At 33.4% G+C, this 22,336-nt stretch overlaps 2 protein-coding genes, 1 non-coding gene and 1 pseudogene across 4 annotated transcripts; all 4 read left to right on the top strand.

The window, feature by feature from the left end:
• The first annotated feature begins 439 nt into the window (after positions 1 to 439).
• Positions 440 to 4,658, top strand: LOC114761863 (pentatricopeptide repeat-containing protein At4g02750-like). 2 transcript variants are annotated; one of them, XR_003742196.1, is made up of 3 exons: positions 440 to 1,492; positions 2,172 to 4,067; positions 4,176 to 4,658. XR_003742196.1 is itself a non-coding variant. In XM_028951317.1 (2 exons), the coding sequence occupies exons 1-2, from the start codon at positions 646 to 648 to the stop codon at positions 3,113 to 3,115; spliced, it is 1,791 nt and encodes a 596-aa protein (XP_028807150.1). In that variant the 5' UTR covers positions 440 to 645; the 3' UTR covers positions 3,116 to 4,658. The 2 variants fall into 2 exon arrangements, 1 of the variants encoding a protein (XP_028807150.1); XM_028951317.1 differs by having other exon boundaries at positions 2,172 to 4,658.
• A 1,173-nt stretch (positions 4,659 to 5,831) lies between these two features.
• Positions 5,832 to 8,270, top strand: LOC114761864 (L10-interacting MYB domain-containing protein). The gene is made up of 3 exons (XM_028951318.1): positions 5,832 to 6,040; positions 7,110 to 7,431; positions 7,514 to 8,270. The coding sequence occupies exons 2-3, from the start codon at positions 7,114 to 7,116 to the stop codon at positions 7,892 to 7,894; spliced, it is 699 nt and encodes a 232-aa protein (XP_028807151.1). The 5' UTR covers positions 5,832 to 6,040; positions 7,110 to 7,113; the 3' UTR covers positions 7,895 to 8,270.
• Positions 8,271 to 15,864: 7,594 nt separating this feature from the next.
• On the top strand, positions 15,865 to 15,965 carry LOC114761869 (U6 spliceosomal RNA). Its single transcript, XR_003742197.1, has one exon. It is a non-coding gene; the product is annotated as a U6 spliceosomal RNA (small nuclear RNA).
• Positions 15,966 to 17,729: 1,764 nt separating this feature from the next.
• Positions 17,730 to 20,763, top strand: LOC114761868 (serine/threonine-protein kinase SAPK2-like; annotated as a pseudogene).
• Positions 20,764 to 22,336: the final 1,573 nt, after the last annotated feature.

The following is a 22,336-nucleotide window of genomic DNA, read 5'->3' as shown; positions in this document are numbered from 1 at the left end:
CCACGTTCTTAACAATTTCTGGCCATAAACCTCCCAGTTTCTTCCACAGAACAGAGTTAGCTTGCTTCGCCAATCGTCACACAGCTCACAGCCAAATAGTATTTCTGCGGTATCTATTAGTCAGCGCATGTGTGCTCAGTTCCTGTGGCTTCGAGACATAACAGGGGCTCATTCATCTGCTTTGAAGTCCTTCAAATCAAACCCACCTATCTCCTTTGCAAGGCACATGGTCCTCCAGGTCACCATTTGCAGACGCAGTGTCCTCTTTTTCCCTTCCTCCCCCCAAATAAAATCATTGCTGCATTCTTTCAATTTCTCTACACACACCCATGGGAATATCCTCATGTAGCATATTATAGACAGGTACTTACTCAGTCACAGCTTGAACCAGCGTTAGCCTGAGAGGTTATTTGCTTTTCATCTGCACTTTATCCAGCAAGAACTGGAATTTCCCTTTTGATCTTAAACTATCATTAATTTTTAATCTTCCCGTGGGAAGTAAAATCTAGTTCTTTATATAACTAGTCAGTGTCGTTTGGCGTAATGTCGCAGTACAAGAATCAGAGCCCCACTTTGTTCTCAGCGCTATTCTATCGGCTTCGAAGTTTATGTTAAACACTTGTTCGTTACTCGCTTTTTGTCCGTATGCTGGCTCTCTTACTCTTCCACGGAGCCACTCTTAGGCAGGGGTCGCTCTTGCCTATAATCCAAACTCGAATATGTAGCAGCGTAATCTCTGGAGACTCAACGTTATCCTCCAATGTTGCGCGCCAATTCCTACTTCCACCTTTGAAGTTTATTTCGACTTGGGATGTATATCGTTGTAACGTCAAGATTGGTGTTCTAGCGCGAGAAGGAAACCTCGGTGCTGCCCAGAACTTGTTCGATGAAATGCCCACAAAGGACGTGGTTACTTGGAATTCTATGGTGACTGGGTATTGGCAAAATGGTTTTTTGGAAGAATCGAGAAGGCTGTTTGAATTGATGCCGGTGAAGAATGTGGTGTCTTGGAATTCCATGATAGCTGGGTGTGTGGAGAACGATATGGTAGACGATGCTTACAACTATTTTCTGACAATGACAGAGAAGAACACCGCGTCATACAACGCAATGATCTCGGGTTTTCTGAAATTTGACCGGATTCATGAAGCACAGAAACTTTTTGAAGAGATGCCTTCTCGGAATGTCATCTCTTACACTGCAATGATCGATGGGTATTGCAGGATAGGCGAGATCGGGCGTGCAAGGACACTGTTTGATGTCATGCCTCGTAAAAACGCCATCTCCTGGACGGTGATGATTGGTGGGCTCGTGGAGAATGAGGTTTATGATGAAGCAAGGAAACTGTTTGAACGAATGCCGCAGAAGAATACTGTTGCGAGGACAGCTATGATAACGGGTTACTGTAAGGAGGGGAAGATGGAAGACGCTAGACTCTTGTTTGAAGAAATCGGATCCAGAGATCGCATTTGTTGGAATGCAATGATAACTGGTACGCCATGTACTAAACATTATTACAGTGCGTGAGGTAATTTGTTGTTTGCCCAAGTTTTGAATTTGAATCAACTATAGCAACAAATTCCCTTTGCTTTGCATTGAATGTGTTATCTATTTTGATGGCTAATATTGTACAACATTCTATTGGATATATAGACTTTTCGACTCCTTATCTTGTATTTTGAAAAGCTTCTGGCGGCTTATTTGCAACGATCCAGAAAGTATGCAACAATCTAAGATATTGGTTCTATAAATATTCATATGTAGTCAATCAGATTTTTTTTTTTTCCCTCCCCGCCCTGGATGCTCTTGGTTGCTCTTGTAGACGTCAAAAACTTCGTCTAGCTTCTAAGATAGTTCTAATCTCCAAATGGATCTCATCAAAATCTGAGGTTCAGCACACCAGCATGGTATATGAAATGTGCCTAGTGCTCCAGCTCCTGAAAAGTGTGTTAAACTTGGGCATACTGGATAAAGCCCAAACATTTGCTTCCTTTAAATTCTTCAAATATCTGGCCATCATGTATGATGTGCTGGACTTTAAAAGCCGAATTAGATTTTCTTTAAATTGAAATGCTGTAAACCCGGCAGATTATTCTTTCTTCTGCTATATTGTTGTGTTTGGTTTCCTTAGTGTGACTTGCCTTCTCAATCAACTGTCTAACTGTTGGCAGGTTATGCGCAAAATGGGATGGGGGAGGAGGCAATGAATTTATTTTCACAAATGGTCAAGACTGGGATGCAACCAGATGACTTGACTTTTGTTTCAGTTTTTACTGCCTGTTCCAATCTTGCATCACTTGAAGAAGGAAGACAGGCTTATGCTCTAGTGATTAAGCATGGTTTTGAGTCAGATTTGTCAGTATGTAGTGCCTTGATTACTATGCACAGCAAATGTGGCGGAATTATTGAGTCCGAGTTAGCTTTTCAGCAAATTTATCATCCAGACCTTGTTTCATGGAACACCATCATTGCTGCATTTGCACAGCATGGTCTGTATGACAAAGCTCTCTCCTACTTCGATCATATGGTTTCAGTTGGTATTGAACCTAGCGGGATAACTTTCTTGAGTTTGCTGTCTGCATGTTGTCATGCAGGGAAGGTTGAAGAGAGTATGAATCTGCTTAATTTGATGATCCATAAATACAATGTTCCCCCACGGTCTGAACATTATGCTTGTTTAGTTGACATAATGGGTCGAGCAGGTCAGTTGCAGAGGGCCTTCAAAATAATCCAAGATATGCCATTTGAAGCACACTCCGCTATCTGGGGTTCTCTTCTTGCTGCCTGTAGTGTTCATGTTAATGTGGAATTGGGGGAACTGGCTGCTAAAAGAATTCTGCATTTGGATCCTTATAGTTCAGGTGCTTATGTTATGTTGTCTAATATATATGCAGCTGCTGGCAAGTGGAAGGATGTCAATAGGATCAGGATTTTAATGAAAGATCGAGGAGTTATAAAACAAAGAGCATGTAGTTGGCTGCAGATTGGAAACAAAACCCATTGTTTCCTTGGAGGGGATGCATCTCATCCAAATATTAGCGATATTCATGTTGCACTAAGGAGGATTACCTTACATATGAGGATGCGCAATGACAATAAAATATGTTTCTTGTAAGAAGACGTAATTTTAATAAAAACTACAAATTTTACAGGGGAAACACTGTATTATTGTTTTGGAGGCTCATAGGGGACATGTTAGGTGAGAAATGTAGCACCTCGAAGCTCTCTTGGAATTGGCCAGGAGCTCAAAGAGTCACTATTCATTTGGATAGTTCTGAGGAAGAAGAAGCTCCTCACAAACCTTGAGCGACACAAAAAGCTTGTTTACTGTGAAGAAGATCTTGAAGACATGAATCATGTACCACAAACTTGTATGCATACAACAAAAGATGTATGGACCATGCTGGTCCCAAATGATAAGCTTCTATCCTTTATGAATGGGAATTTTGGTGGTTGGCTCAAGGAAAATCTGAATAATGATGGCCAGAGAGGTGGGAGTATGTGGAGATGGGTTATCGCTTTTGGCTTAACCATATGGAAATTATGGGATTCTAGAAATAGGAGAGTTGTCGCTTTTGAGAACTTGAATGCAGAAGACATAGGCTCTGTTTGGATATGCATTTGGATCCTAAGAATCACATTTATTTGGCCAAACATGATTTTGAAATGTGATTTGGTCCGTTTGGTTAATTTCTGAAGCAGCCCATCAAGTTATGATTCTAACCTTCGACCATGCGTTTGAGAGAAGTGAAAAATAGTTGCTTCTGCGTTTAGGAGATCTTGCATTGAATCATCAAAACTTTTTCCGTTTAACCCCCTTCTCTTCTGTGTTTGCTGCTCCACATTTCTTTCCTGTAATCTTTGAACCAAAAAATTGCTTGATTTTGTTATCAATACGCAAAGAGATGAATGAAAGAGCTATGTTGAATGGGGGAATCCGCAAAGAGCTGCCAAGGCTCGGTAGATGGAGAATCATTAAAAGACTTGGGGGAAGACAAGATGGAGCTGAGCAAGGTGATGATTCCTTGAAACCCAATCCAATTTTCTCCAACATGCCAGTAGAAGCTGTAAGTTTCTTCCTAATAAAATTTTGTCGTTGATAAAGCCTTCTTATGTTCTGGGACTAACAATTTGATGTTAGAACATCAAGGTTGATTGCATTATATGCTGTGCAGGCTTGTGAAACAACAAAACTGGGTAGAAGCTAGTGGTGTTCTTCGTGTGTATCTGGAGGCAATTATTTAAAAAATAAATCTCCTTTCAAGACTCAATTCAAGTTATCAGATTTACTAGAGCTTCTCAAACATGTAGAAAGTAGTCATATTAATCCAGCAAGAATCAAGAACCCCCATGATGTTTGGATGAGGAAGAGTGATCAATGAAGGATAGGCGGTCAGGGAACAGACATGCAGTTTATTTGGAGTTCACATTGCTTTTTATGCAAGGCAAAATTGAGGAATTATATCAAGCTGTTCTATGATGTTTTTTCTCCTTTTGGTTGTTAATGCTTAATCCTTGCTTGATGATTGTGTATCTGAAATCAGTGGTTGATGATTGCAAATCATTCTAATGTTATCATCTGCATTATTGGGAATATGCTTTCTAGGACTTCCTAGATTGTTCTAATCCCCGGGAAAATATAATAGTTTCATTTTCAATTGAGGCAAAATTGCTAGCTGATAATTGTAGTTACCATATTCCTTAATTTCAATGTTTGGTGAATGGTAGTATCCTAGCAAAGTTTCTAGCTGGGAGTTTGTTTCTTGTCCGCTGTTCAGATTTGATCTAGTCATTTATGGTTTATTACTGTTAATCAGTCCTGGTCTCATTCTGTTGTGCCATCATGGGCTAATGTGTACTTTTAATTGTGGTGGTGTACATAAGCAACAAACGAACAACCATGACAGGTGGGTCAGCTAGGCCCCAAACAACTAAGGGTAGGCCTCAAACAACTTGAATTAGTAATAACAGAGAGCGAGAATGATGGGGTTTAATCTAGGTAAAATTTCTTTGACAAAAAAAAAAAAATCTAGGTAAAATTCAGAGCGGCACTCTTGTCCAAAAATTATTATAATAAAAAATAGTTTTGTCCTTATAATCAAGAATATGTTTTTTGATATTTTGTTGTTTACATTTACTTGACGGTTATATAAGGAAATGCCAAGTTTTTTTTTTTTTAAAATATAGCAAGTGTTCTTATTTGACAGCTGCTTATTAATAACCATCAAATATTAAGTATTATGCATTTTTTTAAAAATTTGAGGGCTACTACTGCCCCATTCTTCATTTACATATTAATTTTTTTGGTACGTACAAAATCTTTAAAATAAAAAACAAGAAAAAAAAATTAATCATCATCATTTTCTCTTTAATTATTGTGGCTCCTTCCACAAGGCCACAGACCAAGTAGGAGCAAATTAAACTGCCTTGTTGAACATTTTTGTTTAGATGTTTTGTTTGATCTCTCTCCCTCTCTCAAAGTGGGGTGTTTATTTTTATTCTTCACTTGAAAATAATGATTTTTTTAATTTTCATTTTGATACTAAAATATGAAGTTCACGATATTTATTATAATATTCAATTCTCAAAATTTCTTTTTTTTCCTTAAAATAATTTCAAACAAAAATCACTGTAAGCCAAAATTATTTTTATCAAAATCAACTCTAAAAATCAAGTTTATTTAAAATTACGTTACTCTAATCCCAATTCAAACAGGGTCCTGCATAGCCCAAAACGTAATTTACAGCCCAAAACCACGTTATGCTCGCTGAAAACCCAACGTAACACCATCGAACTGTTGTTCATCCAAACCACGTTACAGGAGAAGCGCTCAGGCAGAGACCCTGACCTAGCTTCTGTGCCCGTGTCTCTCCTCCGTCGTTGTAGCTCTCATCTGCTTCTCCCCGTTCCGGCGGCTTTCCTTATTCGGTGCCATCTGTTTAGCTTTAATGCTTTGGTGTCTACCTGCTGTCTGGGGTCGATCTCTTGGCTTCTTTGTTCTGCCATCTGCTTCTCCGATCTGGTGTCGATCTACCATCTGGTTCGTGTTTTACTTCTTACTTTGTTCACCTTCTCTGTTTTTAAGTTTTGCGGAAAAAAGCGGTTCCTTGATGTTTATTTTAATGTGAGGAAGAAAATGATATTCAATCAATGCAGAGAAGAGCAGCTTTGGAGAATATTTTTAGATTCACATAGAAGATTGGGCTCTGTCGTTGAAGATCGTAGGAATTAATTACATGTTTGTATTTTGCTGATATGGATCATAATATTTTGTGTGATAAAATTCTTGTAAATTTGGAAGACATTGTTGTAAATTTCAAATATTGCAATGATTAGGCTTGTTGTAAGATGATAGGAGCTCTAACTCCATTTTACTTTAACTTTGTATCATTCTGATTTTTGATTGGTAATGATAAAAAGGGTCCTTACTGTTTTTCTGAGATGTGTGAAATCACCTTATAGCTTTGTTAAAGTCGTGTAAATAGGCCAGTTTTATCATTGCAGCTTTCAGTTTGTTCTAGTGGTTGTTTCTGCATTTCGTTTTTTCCCGTCTAGTTTTCATGAAGATTTTAGAGTTTTTTGGGTTTCCATCTGTTTGTTGAATTGATTCATTACGATTCATAAATGTCGGAGGTAGTATTTCAATTGCAGCTAACCTTAATTTTTCCCCCTTGTTTTAAATAAAGCATTACTTCTACTTGGTGCTGGTCTTTAAGAGATTCTGTGGTGTTCATATTGAATTGTGATCTACTTGGTGATAATGCTTCTTTCTCTTGTCAATTTAGTTAGGCTAATTGAAAGCCAATATAAGCTCCGTTTGGGATTAATTTCCTCTTAAAATTCAGTTATGTTGTTTAAAGTATGTATTTAGCACACTTATTGTAGGCTGTTGTTTTAGGATGTTTGTTATTGCTATATAATGTATCTTCCCTTTTTGATCTTCTGTTGTGATGACCCAGACATTCCCCTTGATAATATTTGAAACATGAATGTTATTTGGTGTTACATTTAATTCAAGTATTGGCTTGTATACATCTTCTCATGTTACTTATGAATTTGTGGCCTGCTACGTTGATGTAAAAGTTTTTCTCATATGCATTTCCTTGTAGAAAAATGACCAACGACAAGTCAAAGGCTACATGGGACATGACAGCGACTAAGATTTTTATCGAGTTATGCTTGGAAGAATTAAACAAAAATGAAAGGAAGGGTAGTACCTTCACAAAGAAAGGGTGGAAAGATATAAGGGCTGGATTCAATGAGAAAACTCGTAGACAATATGACAAGACTCAATTGAAAAACAAGTGGGACAACCTTAGAAAAGAATGGTTGCAATGGGATAAATTGTTTGGTGAAGAGACAGACATAAGATGGGACAAGGCAAAGAACATGATAGATGCACCAGAGGATTGGTGGGCGAAGAAGCTATCAGTATGAAGTTTTTACGTTAGAAGTGTTCAATTTTATCCTTCTTGTGACTGTAATGTCATGTTAATTAATCTTATATGTGCAGGAAAATCCCCAATATGGGAAATACAGATATAAAGGACTTCCTTTTGCCCATGAATTAAATCTTTTATTCAAGAATGTGGCGCGTACAGGAACTTTGGCGTTGGTACCGTCTTCTGGAACACTGCCTAATGACACAAATGCTGATGTGCCTAATGATACCAATGTTGATGTGTATCGTTCACCCTCGAACGATGTTTGTGTGAATTTGGATGAAGGATCAGGAGACTGCGATGAAAATCCGGGGACTGCTGCTGGTGCTGGAGTCAGTGCTGAGCTGCAAAGTGTTAATTTAAACACTTCGCAGGGAAACAATAGTGAAAGCAATGGGAAGGGAAGGGGAAGAGGAAGAGAGTTGAAGTTGAAGGGAGCGAGAAGAAGATGAAAGTTCCTACCGCAAAAAGGATAGCTGACGCAATAAGTAGAATTGCTGCTGCATCTGAGTCGCGATCACAATTGATTGCTAGAACTTCTATTAGTGCAGTAATGGCTGAACTTCAGAAAATGGAGGCTATCACAAGTGATCCTGATTGGCATTCTCGATGCTGTCAACTCCTTCTGTCTCAGCCTGAAAGGGAAATGTTTGTAGCGTTGAAACCATATGAGCAAAATTTGTTGAATTGGTTGAAGTTTGCAGCTTACAGACTTTGATGACAGTACAACTATTAATGTGATGTTGTAAAATAGTCTATATAATATTTTGAGTGTTGGTTTTTGTTTTATGTTTTTAATTGTTAATTAATATGCAATATAATTAGTCATGCAATGCTATATTATAGAGCTCGTCTTTTTTTTTTTTTTTTTAATAACTACGCATATAAAAGTACTCTAGATTAAAATCATCCAAATCTACTTTTGTTAAAATCAGTTTTGATGGAATAGGAGTTAAATGCAAATCATGCGATGAAGAAATCAATTATAATTAAAATCAAGTTTGTAAAAGCAATCCAACTAGACTAAAGTTTGCAGACTCATCCAAAGCATAAATGGTAGTGGTTGGGCATCAAGCATCGGGTCCAGTAAACTGAACATAATGCTTCCCCCATAAGTTGGCCTATTCCTGGATGAGCGGGAGTTGGATTGAACGCTACCAATGGCATTGTTGAAGGTAAAATCGATTGTGTTGGTGTGAGACTGCTATTCTGCTAGATCTAAATTCCACTGGTATCATATACTACTTTTGGTTCTAATTATAAGATTTCAAGAGGTCTTATAATTAGGATTGGTGATAATATTAAGAATCGCAGGTAGTATTTTATTAGACAAATAAGAAATGTCCTTGTTTGCTGTCTGGTCATGAGCATCTCTTGTCTGTCACGGACTCTTTAGCTAAATGCATGCTTACCAAAAAAAATCCAACTTTTTTCCAATCTTAAATATAAGAGCTAGTTTATATATGTTCTTAAAAATATCTCTATTGATTGTAAGATATTTCTATATAAATGTATTTTTAATGTATATGATTGAATAAGGGTAATTTAAAGAAGTCAACACACATTTGTTATAAATAACTAACTTAATTAATTTTTTTAAATGAATTATCTAGTTCTTATATTAAGAACCAGAGTTAGTATTTTATTAGACAAAAAATTAAATGGAAGAGCATTATATTTTCACATCATTTATCTTTTAGGTGTTTGATTTTCTATCACCACCTTTGATAATTCCTTGTGACCATCAATTTGATCTTCTCAAGAATCTAAACGTTTGGTGAGACAAACTTTTATGAAGGAAATACTCGCCACCGCTCACCACTTTCAATTATTGCCAATAACGAACTTAAAAAGGATATCAATTTGCTACTACAATAATTTTCTCATCTCTCTCTATATAAAAAATATTTCTTATTAATCCCTCATTTCCTCAACTCGATTATACAGGCCTTATTTATATAATTTCTTCATGTTATCTAATTGATTTTTATTTTAAAAAAAACTTGTCATCGCATTCTTTTACATGAAATACATTATCTTTCCATATATTTTAAATGCAGTTAAGATATTAATTTATCCATCAAATTTTCTTCAATGAGCATCTGGCATCATAATGCTCACTGACAAAAGTACTCATGAAGATTTAAAAAATGAACAAAAATAGCAAGACCGCTGATTTAACCTAACATATATTACTTTTTAATTGTGAGCCCTACGTTATTTTTTTTAAAATATATTATGTTAGCCGGATTGATCCCAAGGATTTAGGAGGGATTAGGTCATTTAGTGGTTCTGATCTAAAATGTGCATATTTCGTAAGTCTTTTTTTGTAATTATTCTCCCCTTTTAGGATCTAAAGAATGTTTATGTAATTAAATCAAGATGAAAAGAAGATCAGGAACGTATTTTTGCATTTATAATACTCAAATTCGAAGAGTATCAAATTTATTCCACTTGACATAATTGACATTAGTTGAATTTCATCTTCTTATTTTAAAAGAATATAAATAATAATTTGTCAGCTTGAAAAACATATAAACTATTTAAATTAAATTTAGACATTTAATAAAAAAACACAAAGAGCATTAGATTGATGAGGGCGATCCTTTTAAAACAACATTACAGCAAAGATGGGGTCACACTTTTAACTAATAAATTTATATTCTCCACATATTTTAATAAAAATAAATAATTAATCCATGCAATTTTTGTGGTCGAAATTTATCCATATGATTGAATCTACTTAAGGTTTATCCAAAATTATGAGAATAAAGTAGTGGCCGAAATGATAGTTAACCAATTGTTGAAGGTAAATGATGTTGGGACCCATAAATGGCCAATTCCAACATCATACATTTTTATCTAAACCCCACCAAAATTGAAGGGTTGCTTCAGCTCTCAAGTAACATATAGATCGGTACGGTTTCGCTGTGGATAAACTCTAGGATGAATTAGAGGTGTTCAAGGCCGACCCGTTCCGGTCCCGGTTTTATTGGGACGAGACAGATCCGTACTGAAATTTTTCGGGACGGGACGGGGTCGTCCCGTCCTGGTTCCTTTTTTTTTTAAATTTTTTATTCTATTTATATAATATCATTTTTTCACATTTTTTTAAGATTTGAGAGTATTGTATGGAACTATAGATATATTTATTTAGAGTTTTTCTATTTGTTAATGATTTGAGATTATTGATTATTAGAATTTTTAGCAAGTTTTTATTGTGTTAAAAGCTTTTGTTTAGAGTTTTTAATTATTATTATATGTAATATTTTGAGCTTTTATTTAAGAGTGCCCAAACAAATAAAAAAAATAAAAAGATGTTTTTTTATAAGGTTTAAGCCCAAAAAATATAATTAAAAAAAATCAGATTTTATTAAAAAAAATTTTAAAAAATAAAAAAATAAAAAATAAATATATAAAAAGGTTCGAGACGTCCCGGATCCGTCCCGTCCCGACCAGGACCGGGACAACCCCGGGACGGGCCGGGACACATGACAGATTTTCTGTCCCGTTACTGTTCATCGGGACGAAACCGGGACGGGCCTGTCCCGGTCTCGATCCGTCCCGTGAACAGCCCTAGGATGAATCACTGTTTGACACTGTTGATAAACAATAAAAGCCGAAATCAACCTATGACTTCTTTCTTATGGGGGGGTTACAATGTCAATAGGCTATATTAATGCAAATTTTTTTTTTCAACATATGAGAAATTTTCAAATATACTATCTCTAGTCGTTATTATAAGATCTAAATAAGTAGTTTGGAGAGTTTAAAAAAATTAGTTGAATTAGTTATTTATAACAAATGTGAGTTAAGTTCTCAAAATTATTTTATTTAATCTTGTATATTAAAACTAGTCGTTGGTGGAAACCCCTTCACAATCAATAAAAATATTTTGAAAAAAACATTATAAATCTGGAAGACAAAGTGGATTGAAATATTACATTTATAACCAAATCTAATCTCTTAACTAGCTCTTATATTTAGGACACGAAGTAATACTAAACTTATTCATTTTTGTTGTTCTGATTTATTCAAAATTTAATACAAACTAAGTTTACTATTCTCAATTCGTGATGATTTAGAGTATCAACAAATGAAATATGTTGCTCTTCTAGCGGCAATATATTTTTGCTAGGTACATATATATTCTTATTAAAGACAATTGTTCTTGAAATACTGTTAAGTACTAAATATAAGTCTTTTTTTAATGAAAATTCAAATATTAATTTCTCATGTTTTAAGTTAAACCCAATCCTATTAGTTTTAATCGTGACATATTGCCATTAGAGGAATGTAGAGTCAGGAAAACGAGTGGAGCCTGTCGGGCCAACTCATTTAAGCCCGTTTAAGTCAAAGGCTGGGCTCGTAATTTAAAGCCTCTAAAGATAAGTTGGATTTAAAAAGGTCAGCTTTACAGGGTCTAAAATTAAAATGCCCGGCCTATTTAAGCTTGCCAACAATTTTTTTTTAAATTTCTATTTTTTTAATGTGAATTTAGTTCTTGTTTAGTTGTTTAATATGAACTTAGTGTTTGTTTAGTTGTTTATGTTTGTTTTCCATTTAGTTTGTATATTCAGTAGATTCAATTGCAGCGTGATGAACGTTTTGGATGTTGACATATGATGATATTCATGTTTGTGACTTAATTTTATTCATATTTATACCTTTTATTAATAATTTTATTGTTTTATTTTTATTATTTCAATAGAATATGCAAAAAAAACATAAAAAAATTACACTTATAGTTAAATAGGCCAAAAGCTCGCAGGCTAACCTTGAACTTGTCACCTCACAAGCTGGGTCTGAGAAATTCACCTCTTTTTGAGACTCAGGTTTAAACGGGAGGCCCATTTTCCCAACACTAGAGAAACGGGTTTGTGATTTTTTTTATTAAGTATAAATATCCTTTTATTAGAGACAATCTTATATAAGACACTATTAGATACTAAATATAGATATATTTCCCAGCAAGAGCTTATCATATTATAAAGAACCAGCTCTTTTTACTAGATATAACCTATTAATTAGTTATTTTTCCCCTTAATAAAAGGGTAAGCAAGCTTGCAAAGTAAAATTACGCACTAAATCCCTCTTGGAATGGAGTCCTTCCTTCTAAGTGGGATTCTGCCACTAAAATTTTACAATAGGAGAATTATTATGACGTCTAATGACAAAATTTAATTACCAAGAAACCATAATAACAGGTGACTGGTATAAACTTATTATCATTTTCTATTTTGAAACTTGTCATTGCATACTTCTTAATTGTCAATAGATTTTAGGCTAATTACACCTCTTATTTGCACTTTATACGACAAACCTAACTCACTTATTTGCCTCTTATAACATAAAATCATTTAAAATAAGCAAAATCAAACACCCCTCCAGTGTTCATTGTTAATTCAAGTTGTTGCCCGCACAATTTTCAAGCCGTCATCATATTTTGATTGAAATTTGCTGACTTGCACCAACCAGGTAGTATTGATCAATCCTTTTTCCGATAGAAAGGATTGGCATTCAAACAAACTTAAATTATCAGAAGAAAAAATAATTGTTGGGGTGGTTTATAAAATAGAGGCAAAGTTTTGAGGAAATAACAATCGTTTCAGATAAAAAGTTGTCATGTACAGTTGAGTCATCCTGTAAGGGGTTTTGGGGGGGGGGGGGGATAGAGCTTTTAGTTCGATCGGTGTACTGAATCGTCAATATACATAATATTTTTCTTATGGAAAAAGTCTCATCTGAATTTTCATTAAAAATACTGAAAATATGTAACAATAAAAGAGGAAAATGAAAAGAATAAAATAACTTTCACTAGTTAGATATTTTACACAGTCCATAAATCATAGAATTTATTCATAAATAAGACATATGGCTTAAAATAATTAAAACATTAATTTATATACTCTTAAAATAAAATAAAAACTCAGGAATCATAATCAATATTAATTAATTAATACCAACAAAAAGTCATGGAAAATGGAGCTCATTTTATATTTCATTAACAATAAGTCATGAACATTGTAGTTCATTTTAGATTTTACCCGATACATGATACTCAGATGTAATTATAAATTAGGTTCGTCCGCCATTTTTCTATGAATAGCCAGTTTGTGCCAGGGATGCAGGACTTTGAGAATTTGTCTAAAAAATGACTCCATAGGATATGAGTAAATGGGATCCTTTATATATTGGCAAAAAAATGGGGTCATTTATAAATACGAGTAATTAAAAAAGAAAAAAAATAAAGGAGAATTGTAATAAAATTGCAAATAAAAAACGTAATTACTAAAAAGTCTCAAAGATAATAAATAAGCTTACAACGACAAGTTATATAGTAGTAAACAACAATTATTCACCCATCATTATGACTTATTGATAATTACTTTCTTTCCTTAAGAAGTCATTATAATTCTCCCATGAAATAAGAAAAAAATCATAAAGAAGTCTTAGGTAAATAAATTAATTACTAATAAATCTTTTAAAACTGAGTTCCTTTAATAACATTACCTCTTAATTTGACTTGTAAATATTATATGAGGAATTGTGCAAATCTTTATCCATCTTATGACAATTTACATTTTTCTTCTAAAAGGTTTCTCATTAATAATTGCCCGCTGAACTTCAAAAGAAATTACAATTATACCAGTAAAAATTGGTTTTAGTAGAAATGTTTTTGGCTGCTTAGGCACGATATTTCAAGTTCAAGTGAACATAACAAAAATATGTAAAGTTTTAGGCATATATCACTATAAATATAAATATAGTTTTCTAATTTATCATATTCTTTGCTGGTTATTGTATAATACTACTTTTATTCTTAAATATAAGATTTAGTTTGTAATGTAATTTGTTCAATCTTATATATAAAATTTTGTTTGTGGTTAGTACAAACTAAATCTTGTATTTAGAATTAAATGTAGTAATAATCCCTCCGGGGGGAATACAAGATGAAACAATCAAATGTCATACAGCCGGATTTTGACGTCTGGCGTCAACAAGAAGGGAAACGAATAAATGTGCGTTAAGGAAATTCGGCGTCTGTCACTATTTTAAGGTTTGCTAGCTGTGTCTTCAAATCTTTGGAAGAGACATAACATATTGCGTTTAAAAGTATTTGTTTTAAACCAAAAAAACAAAAACAGTTCACACTTTGACATAGACACCATGTTCTTTCTTGAGAATAAAGCATGGTTTTTGCCAATCAACGCTGAGTTGTGGATAATGCATGGGAGTAATTCCACCTTATTTTAATATCACTTCTAGTTCTTAACATAAAAATTAGTTTGACTTTTATTTTAGTCTTATATATAAGACTCCAATTCACTTTATCTCTCATATTTTTTCATTTTTTTCAAGGTTTTGCAAGAGTATTTTAGGAAAGATAATACCTATCTATTACAAATAACCAACTTAACTAATTTTTTTAATCTACTCAAATTAATCAATTAATTCTTATATTAAAGACCGGAGATAATACTTTCTTTCTTAAGCACCGATGACGCCTCGCCAAGCTTTTTTTCAAATCCTTGAAAACAAAGAAAGAATTCTATTATCATGAATATGTATATAACATAATTATTAACTATTTGTAATTATGTATTGGTATATGTATTACCTTTTGGGAGAATTTCACTTAACGCCTGATTTTCCTTAAAATAATAAAGACATTTCTGATCAAAACACAATTTTACTTTGATCTTTTGATACTGCAGTGTTATTATAAAATTTTTAGTTCTTGTCTATAATAAAGACATATTGATGGAGGTTAGTTGAAAGTGTCCATATATTTTTCATCAAACTATTATTTCATAAGGATAAGTACTTCTCTTGAATTGAATCATTATGTTATGTGTAAAATCATCAGTTCAAATGGTTCAGTCCAATATTTCAACCCTCATGATATCTTTGGAAAAAAGAAAGAAAGAAAGAAACTTTGTTATCCTGTCTGGAAATTATTTCTAACAAACTTTTACTGTGTCTTAAATAGAAGTATATAGCCAAAAATCTTGCTCACATTCTGTGCTTGGAATGTTGGCTCATGAACTTTTGCCATTTTTTATCGATCAAATACCAGTTTAGTGTTTTATTCCAATTGGTTATTACTTGTAATTGACTCACATGCAAAATCCGCGAGTTGTTAATGGTTGGAATGTTGCATGGAAGAAATTCACGACTTTTTATAGATGTTAGAATTGATGGATGGACGGATTGTCGCTTTGGACCATGCACGTCGTCCTGGAGGGAAATGAATTGCTGGGCCGTGATAAATACCACTCTTATTCTAAATATAACTTATATGAAAAAATTTCGAACCTAAATATAAATCAGTAATTTTTTTTTTTTAAAATCAGGGCAGAATCACATGTAAGAATTAAGATCAGGGCAAATTTATATCGTTGAAAAGATCAAAAGCAATGTTCCTTTGGGACATCCGATAAAATTGAAACAACACGGAAAAGATTAGCAGGATGGCTGTGCAAGGATCACACACACAAAAGCAAAATTGCACATGAAAAATAAAATCAAAATCAAAATTACACATCAATCCTTAAATAAAAACCACGATGTTATTATTATTTTTTTGACAATGGTATTATTATTATTATTTTTATTCATCTGCTCCTTAACATAAAAACTATTCAACTAATATGATTAGATTAAAAAAGTTAAGTAAGTTAGTTAATTATGAGAAATATGATATTTTTTCTAAACACTGTAATTATCTTCCTTAATATTCTTTTCTTCTTCTACTTGATTATAATTAAAAGAGATCTATATGGGTGATTTATAAAAAATTAATAAATATGAAAGATATATATTATATTTAAAATTAAAATTACGTTAATAATTAGATTTTATATTAAAAAACCGGAGAAATAATTATTAGTCGCTTGCCAGCCGCACTAACACGAGGTTGATGAATGATGCTGACTGCATCGTTTTGCACGCACGCTTCTGCTTCGCTTTCTTCCAAGAAATATCCAACCATTTTGCATACAAAGAGGCCCCACCTTTTGCCCTCCTAAGGGTAGTGGTGGGCCCCACGCCCACCGCCCACCATTTCGCAGTCCTCATTGCAGCTCCTTCCACGTCATCATACCACCTCTCTTCCAAACACTGCCCTACTCCTTTCTCTCCCTTCAACACAACGCCCTTCTCCACCGTCAATATTTCCCATTTTCCTATATATTTATTTATTATAATTCATGGGCAAAAAAATAAAATAAATCATCAATTAAATTCATATATGCATGTTAAAATTGTTATTTAATAATTTAGATTGTGTTGATTAATTTAAAATATTGAAAAATATTTCAAATTAATTATTGTTTTAGATTGTGTTACATGGATTAAGAATATTAAATGGCTTAAATCATAACAAAATCTAATAACATTTGGTTAAAAAATATCTTAAGTCTTCGTGTTTTTGAATTTTCTGTTAACTAAAAAATATATAAATTGAATGAAATGTTTATCGACTATTATAATTGCCAACCCACACACACACTCTTTAGCGTAGTATTCCATATTAATAATGAATAATATGGTTTATTCTTTGAATTTTATACAATACACCAATTCAATGTATCCAAAAAGGATATTAAATTTATCCAAATATACAACCTTCATGTTTGATAAAATTAAATGTTTTAAAATTTATAATTTAATCCAAAATTTTAACACCTTAAAAAATATTTTATTAAATATTCTAAAATCCAATTCTATTAAACTTGGCCTCATAATCTAATTATCTATCATCATTAATTATATTGGTATGATTTCCCAATAGAAGGAAGGGACTACGATTCTTGAGTTTGAAATAATGTAACGACAACAAAATACCGCAGAAAGAACTATGCTCTGATTTGATTGATAATGCTAAAATTAAATATCAAATAATTATATTAAAAAGATGAAAAGTTTGTAGATAACCCAACTCCCATCCCTCGGAACTTTGTGCCATGTCCAGCAGTTCAAGAACCCTCCAAACCAGTGAAAGTAGTTCTTGTCCCTTTCCTAGTTGCAAGTTGCGAATCGCAATACTTACATCTCTCCCTCTCTCTCCCCCTCCCCCTCCCTCTCTCTCCTCGCATTTAATGATACGTGAAATGCTCAACTTCATAGAATAACGAGTACTCGTCTTTTACCTTTATCATACGCAAAAGAATGCAGCAATCAAACACCACGTTGGATAATTTGTTTCTTGTTTGCTTCCAGTTCTGACCACTCATCTCCTTCCACGTGTCTTTTTTGGCGGTTCTTGTCTTTCTTTTCCGCCTCCCTCAATCCTGATTCCTCCTCCTGACTCCTATTTCTCAAGCCACCTCTTCCTCCCACTCACTCCTGTTCCGTTCACTTCTTCTTCTTCTCGAACTTGATTGTTCAGAGAATAACAACAATGGAACGGTACGAGATAATCAAAGATATTGGGTCTGGGAATTTCGGTGTTGCCAAGCTGGTTCGAGAGAAACGGACCGGCGAGTTCTTCGCCGTTAAGTTCATTGAGAGAGGCTCCAAGGTTGTTCCAGCTTTTCTCTGTTTATTTATCTTGGCGTTAATTAATCGGATTCTTCTTCTTACCTTATTCTTCTTCTTCATCCCTTTGGCTCTGCAGATTGATGAGCATGTACGGAGAGAGATCACAAATCACAGATCCTTGAAACATCCTAACATCATTCGATTTAAAGAGGTAAGTAAGAAAGGCCCATTATTTCTGATCTCAACCACTAAACTCGGAAACACAAGTTCTTTGTAATTCCTTCTTGTTTCAACAGAGAAGAAGAGATTCAATTTTCATTGTGAAGTTGATTGAACTAATTGAGATTCTTCATTGCTCAGGTTTTGCTGACTCCGACTCATCTAGCTATAGTCATGGAATATGCGCTGGGGGAGAACTTTTTGAAAGAATATGTAATGCGGGAAGATTCAGTGAGGACGAGGTAGTTTAATTTCAGTTTATAATAATTATAATAATGATTTGATAATTGATGACTCAAAACCTTCAATCACTTTACTTGATAGTGCCTTTTTTCAAACACCCCATTATATATATATATATATATATATATATATTAGTCATCGTCGTCTGATTTCTTATTCGCAGACCAGATATAAAAAAATTGCACACACCAACTTATTCCTGTTCTAACAGTTCTCACTGTCGTTTACTTTTTGCTCAATACAGGCAAGATACTTTTTTCAACAATTGATCTCTGGTGTGAGCTATTGCCATTCCATGGTACTTCTCTTCTTGTGATGATTCTTATGATTGGTTTGTTGAGTATAGTTAAGTGTCCCAATAGTTTTGCAGCTTAGTGTCATAAAAGTTTCTCTATAAGTGGGAGGTTACAGATTCGATTCCACTTATAATTTTAGGCTGTCAGTGCATTCTTCTTTAATTTAAGAAGAGTTTAATTAGGTATATTGAAAAATGATGCATTTGCTTCAGGAAATCTGCCACAGAGATCTCAAGCTGGAAAACACATTGTTAGATGGAAGCCCAGCACCAAGACTCAAGATATGTGACTTTGGTTACTCAAAGGCAAGGATTCATTAATGATAATTAATCTCTTAATCTTAGTTTAATAAAGTTTGATTCTGTCACAATCTTGTTTCTTTATGCAGTCTTCTGTTCTGCACTCTCAGCCAAAATCTACGGTAGGAACACCTGCATATATTGCGCCAGAAGTATTATCAAGAAAGGAATATGATGGGAAGGTAACTTTACACATCAAGTTTGTATCTTTCTTTTTCTGTCAAGTTTGATCCAAAAAGACAATTCTGATAATTGATCTCGTTGAAACATCAAACTTTGGAATCATGTGATTAGATTAGTGGCCACCTAATAATGTAGTCCTGATGAAATGCATTGTTCTTATCCTTTGAGAATAATTAGGTTGCAGATGTTTGGTCTTGTGGGGTGACTTTATATGTGATGCTGGTTGGAGCTTATCCTTTTGAAGATCCGGAAGACCCAAGAAACTTCAGAAAGACGCTTCAGGTATGTGATTAATTATTTGTACCACCAAACACGCCCTAACAAAATCTTATCATGATGAGTTTGGCCGTTTAATTTGGTTGGACTTCTCCAAGTGTATTATTCTTAATCACTCGTGTATTGATAATTTTTTACTTTTTTTTTTGATAAAAATATTAATAATTTTATATGTTTTTTTATAATTTATTGATGCTCTGATCATGTTTTTGACAGAGAATCCTTAGCGTCCACTATTCTATTCCAGACTATGTTCGTGTCTCAGAAGAATGCAGACACCTTTTATCCAGAATATTTGTGGCCAACCCTGAAAAGGTAAACATTAATTCACACATTTGTCCTCGGCACTTTTTCCCCTTAAAAAATATAGTTTTTTGTTATTAATTTATTGATCGAACTAAAATGTTATTGTAGAACTAATAACAATGAACCCCAACAGGTTAATTTATTGATCAAGACAGAATGGTCTTTCCTTTAATTAGAAATGGATCCCCTTTCCGTTGGATAGGGTATGCTCATTTCTGACATAAATTTTTTTAAATTATTTAACTAGATGTTAATAATTCAAATATTATATATTATTTTATTTTATTTTCTTAAAAAATAAAATATAGAATTATTAATGTTCTATAACTGTCAACATGAAATATACTATCTAAATTTATAAACTAAAATCTAAACCATTTAGATCATATCTAATTTAAATATCTTACCTAGATCTTTGTTTTTTTATTAGGGTAAAAGTGCACATTAATTTTTTTTAGTAATATAATTTTACTTATGATTTTTTTGGGGTGTTTTTAGTACCCAATACTATGTTTTTCAAGTTACATTTAGCATCCTAAATTTTGGAAGCGTGTGTTTGTTTGTGACAGAGAATTACTATCCCAGAAATAAAGAAGCACCCATGGTTTCTATATAACTTGCCAATAGAATTTATGAACGAAGGGGGAATTGGGATGGAATTCGAATTGGAAAGTGATGGGAAAGAAGAAGGGAGTCAGAGCCTACAAGAAATACTATCCATAATTCAAGAGGCTAGAAAAGCAGGGGATGCTCCTGATAACAACAACAACAATAATAAGCTGGGAGGCCAATTCGTTGATGGAAGTATGGATCTTGATGATATTGACACAGATGCTGACATTGACGATGATGTTGAAACAAGTGGTGATTTTGTCTGTGCCCTGTAGTAGTAGCAGTTGTTCTTGTGCTCGTCAATTCAATTTCCTCTCATCATGTCTTTCTCTTCACTGAATGGACAGTTTGTTATTGTACTTCACTCTCATGTTAAGCTTGATGTTTCATATTTAGTACTCATCGTCTTGTTACAAGAAACAATTACTAAAAGTATACGATTTAAAATATTAGATAAAAGCAATAAATATAATATATACTTACAATTATATTCCTTCCGGTTCTATTTATAAATTTTAAATTTAGAAAGGGGTGGTTTATTTTATAAGTTTTAATTTGAATTTATCTTAACATTTAATACATTTTTTTAATGTTGTTCTTAATTATTTCCTTGTTATTATATTTTTTCATGTAGTCTCTTTTATTTTTTCTCATTTATTATAAGGGTATATTTAAAAACAAAAGTATATTTCTAACTTATTTATTGTTTTAAAATAATTTTAACTAATTGTTCGTTATCTGCAAATTAGTTATTTGAAACTTATAATAAAAACCAAAAGGAATACATTTGTTTATAAAGAGAGTATATTAGAGATAATGAGTGTAAATTTATTGCAAAGAGATAATACATGGTATATATTTAATGGGGGTAAAAGTGAAAGACAGGTTTATAATTTCACATATACTGAATTTGAATTTTATATTTAGGGACATCACTATAAGAGATATTGTTTCTTATAAAAATGGATGGAGAGAGTAATTAACATGTCAATGTTTGTAAAAGTATTTTTTTATTTTAATTAATTTTGCAAATTAAAGTTAGAATAAAAGTTAGATAATATAATATGATTTATTAAGATAGGCTCAATGTGATAGATATTTGTTTGAATAATGCACTGACAACTCAGTTTCAAAATATCTGTTTTTTTTAAAAAGTCAAAAATTAAAAAAAATGGTTTCAACTTTAAAATCAATTTATCCAGAATTTTTTTTTCAAAAATCTCTCCCAAATATAATTTTGGGCAAAAAAATACGTTTTGGGTACAGAAAGTCAATTTGAGTGAGCCAATTTCATGCCAAACATTCAACCAGATAAGAAGGCTGAAGGCAGGAGGCTGCTTTGGACCGCCCACCACGTTAGGTAATTCGATGTAATTCTGTTAGTTCATGTGGCAAAAGGAAAGGGATGAAGTTAAAAAAATTGTTCAGCTAAAGGGATAAAAAAAAAAAAAAAAAGTTCAGCCAGTTCTTGTTACTTATTAGCTTCATAGAGAGAGAAGGGTTTGATAAGAGGACTAATATGCGATAATAAATTGAACCCGATTTGTTAGTAATCAAATGAACTAAAAAGGCCTAATTTCGAATAACATTTTCCATAAAATAGCTTTCTCGATGGGGAAAAAAGCACCTTTGAGATAAGCTCTGCTTTTGGAAGAGGTGGGCATGGAAAAGCAAATGATTCATTCATTGGGTTTTCAGAATTAGAACTTCAGGTTTTGCTTTCTGGTTTGTGATTGGAAGCTTTTTGTCTGCGTTTGGGCATATAGGTATGGGGATTATGGAGTGACATTGCTTTCCTTTGCCAGAATTCTAATTTCCATATATGGAAGTCGTTTACTCGTTTTAGGGGGGCTTTCTTTGCCGGGTGCCGTTCGGCTTCTCATGGGCTTGCTGCTCCGAGCACCAGATATATCACCCAGTGTCATTTTTATATCAGCATGGGATCAAAGCAAAGCACCAAATTAGTATGTTTGCC

This window comes from Neltuma alba, unplaced genomic scaffold, assembly GCF_004799145.2.
Source record: "Neltuma alba isolate B1F8T4 unplaced genomic scaffold, ASM479914v2 tig00011142_pilon, whole genome shotgun sequence".
NCBI classification, from domain to species: Eukaryota; Viridiplantae; Streptophyta; class Magnoliopsida; order Fabales; family Fabaceae; genus Neltuma; species Neltuma alba.
The sequence above is the reverse complement of the archived record's forward strand: the minus strand, read 5'-3'. Positions and strand labels throughout refer to the sequence as shown.

Bases quoted from the DNA above. Each gene is read 5' to 3' on its own strand.
- LOC114761864 (XM_028951318.1), top strand. From the start codon at position 7,114: ATGACCAACGACAAGTCAAAGGCTACATGGGACATGACAGCGACTAAG. The intron at 7,432-7,513 runs GTATGAAGTTTT...TTATATGTGCAG, and splicing joins GGTGGGCGAAGAAGCTATCA to GAAAATCCCCAATATGGGAA.
- LOC114761863 (XM_028951317.1), top strand. From the start codon at position 646: ATGCTGGCTCTCTTACTCTTCCACGGAGCCACTCTTAGGCAGGGGTCG. The intron at 1,493-2,171 runs GTACGCCATGTA...AACTGTTGGCAG, and splicing joins TTGGAATGCAATGATAACTG to GTTATGCGCAAAATGGGATG.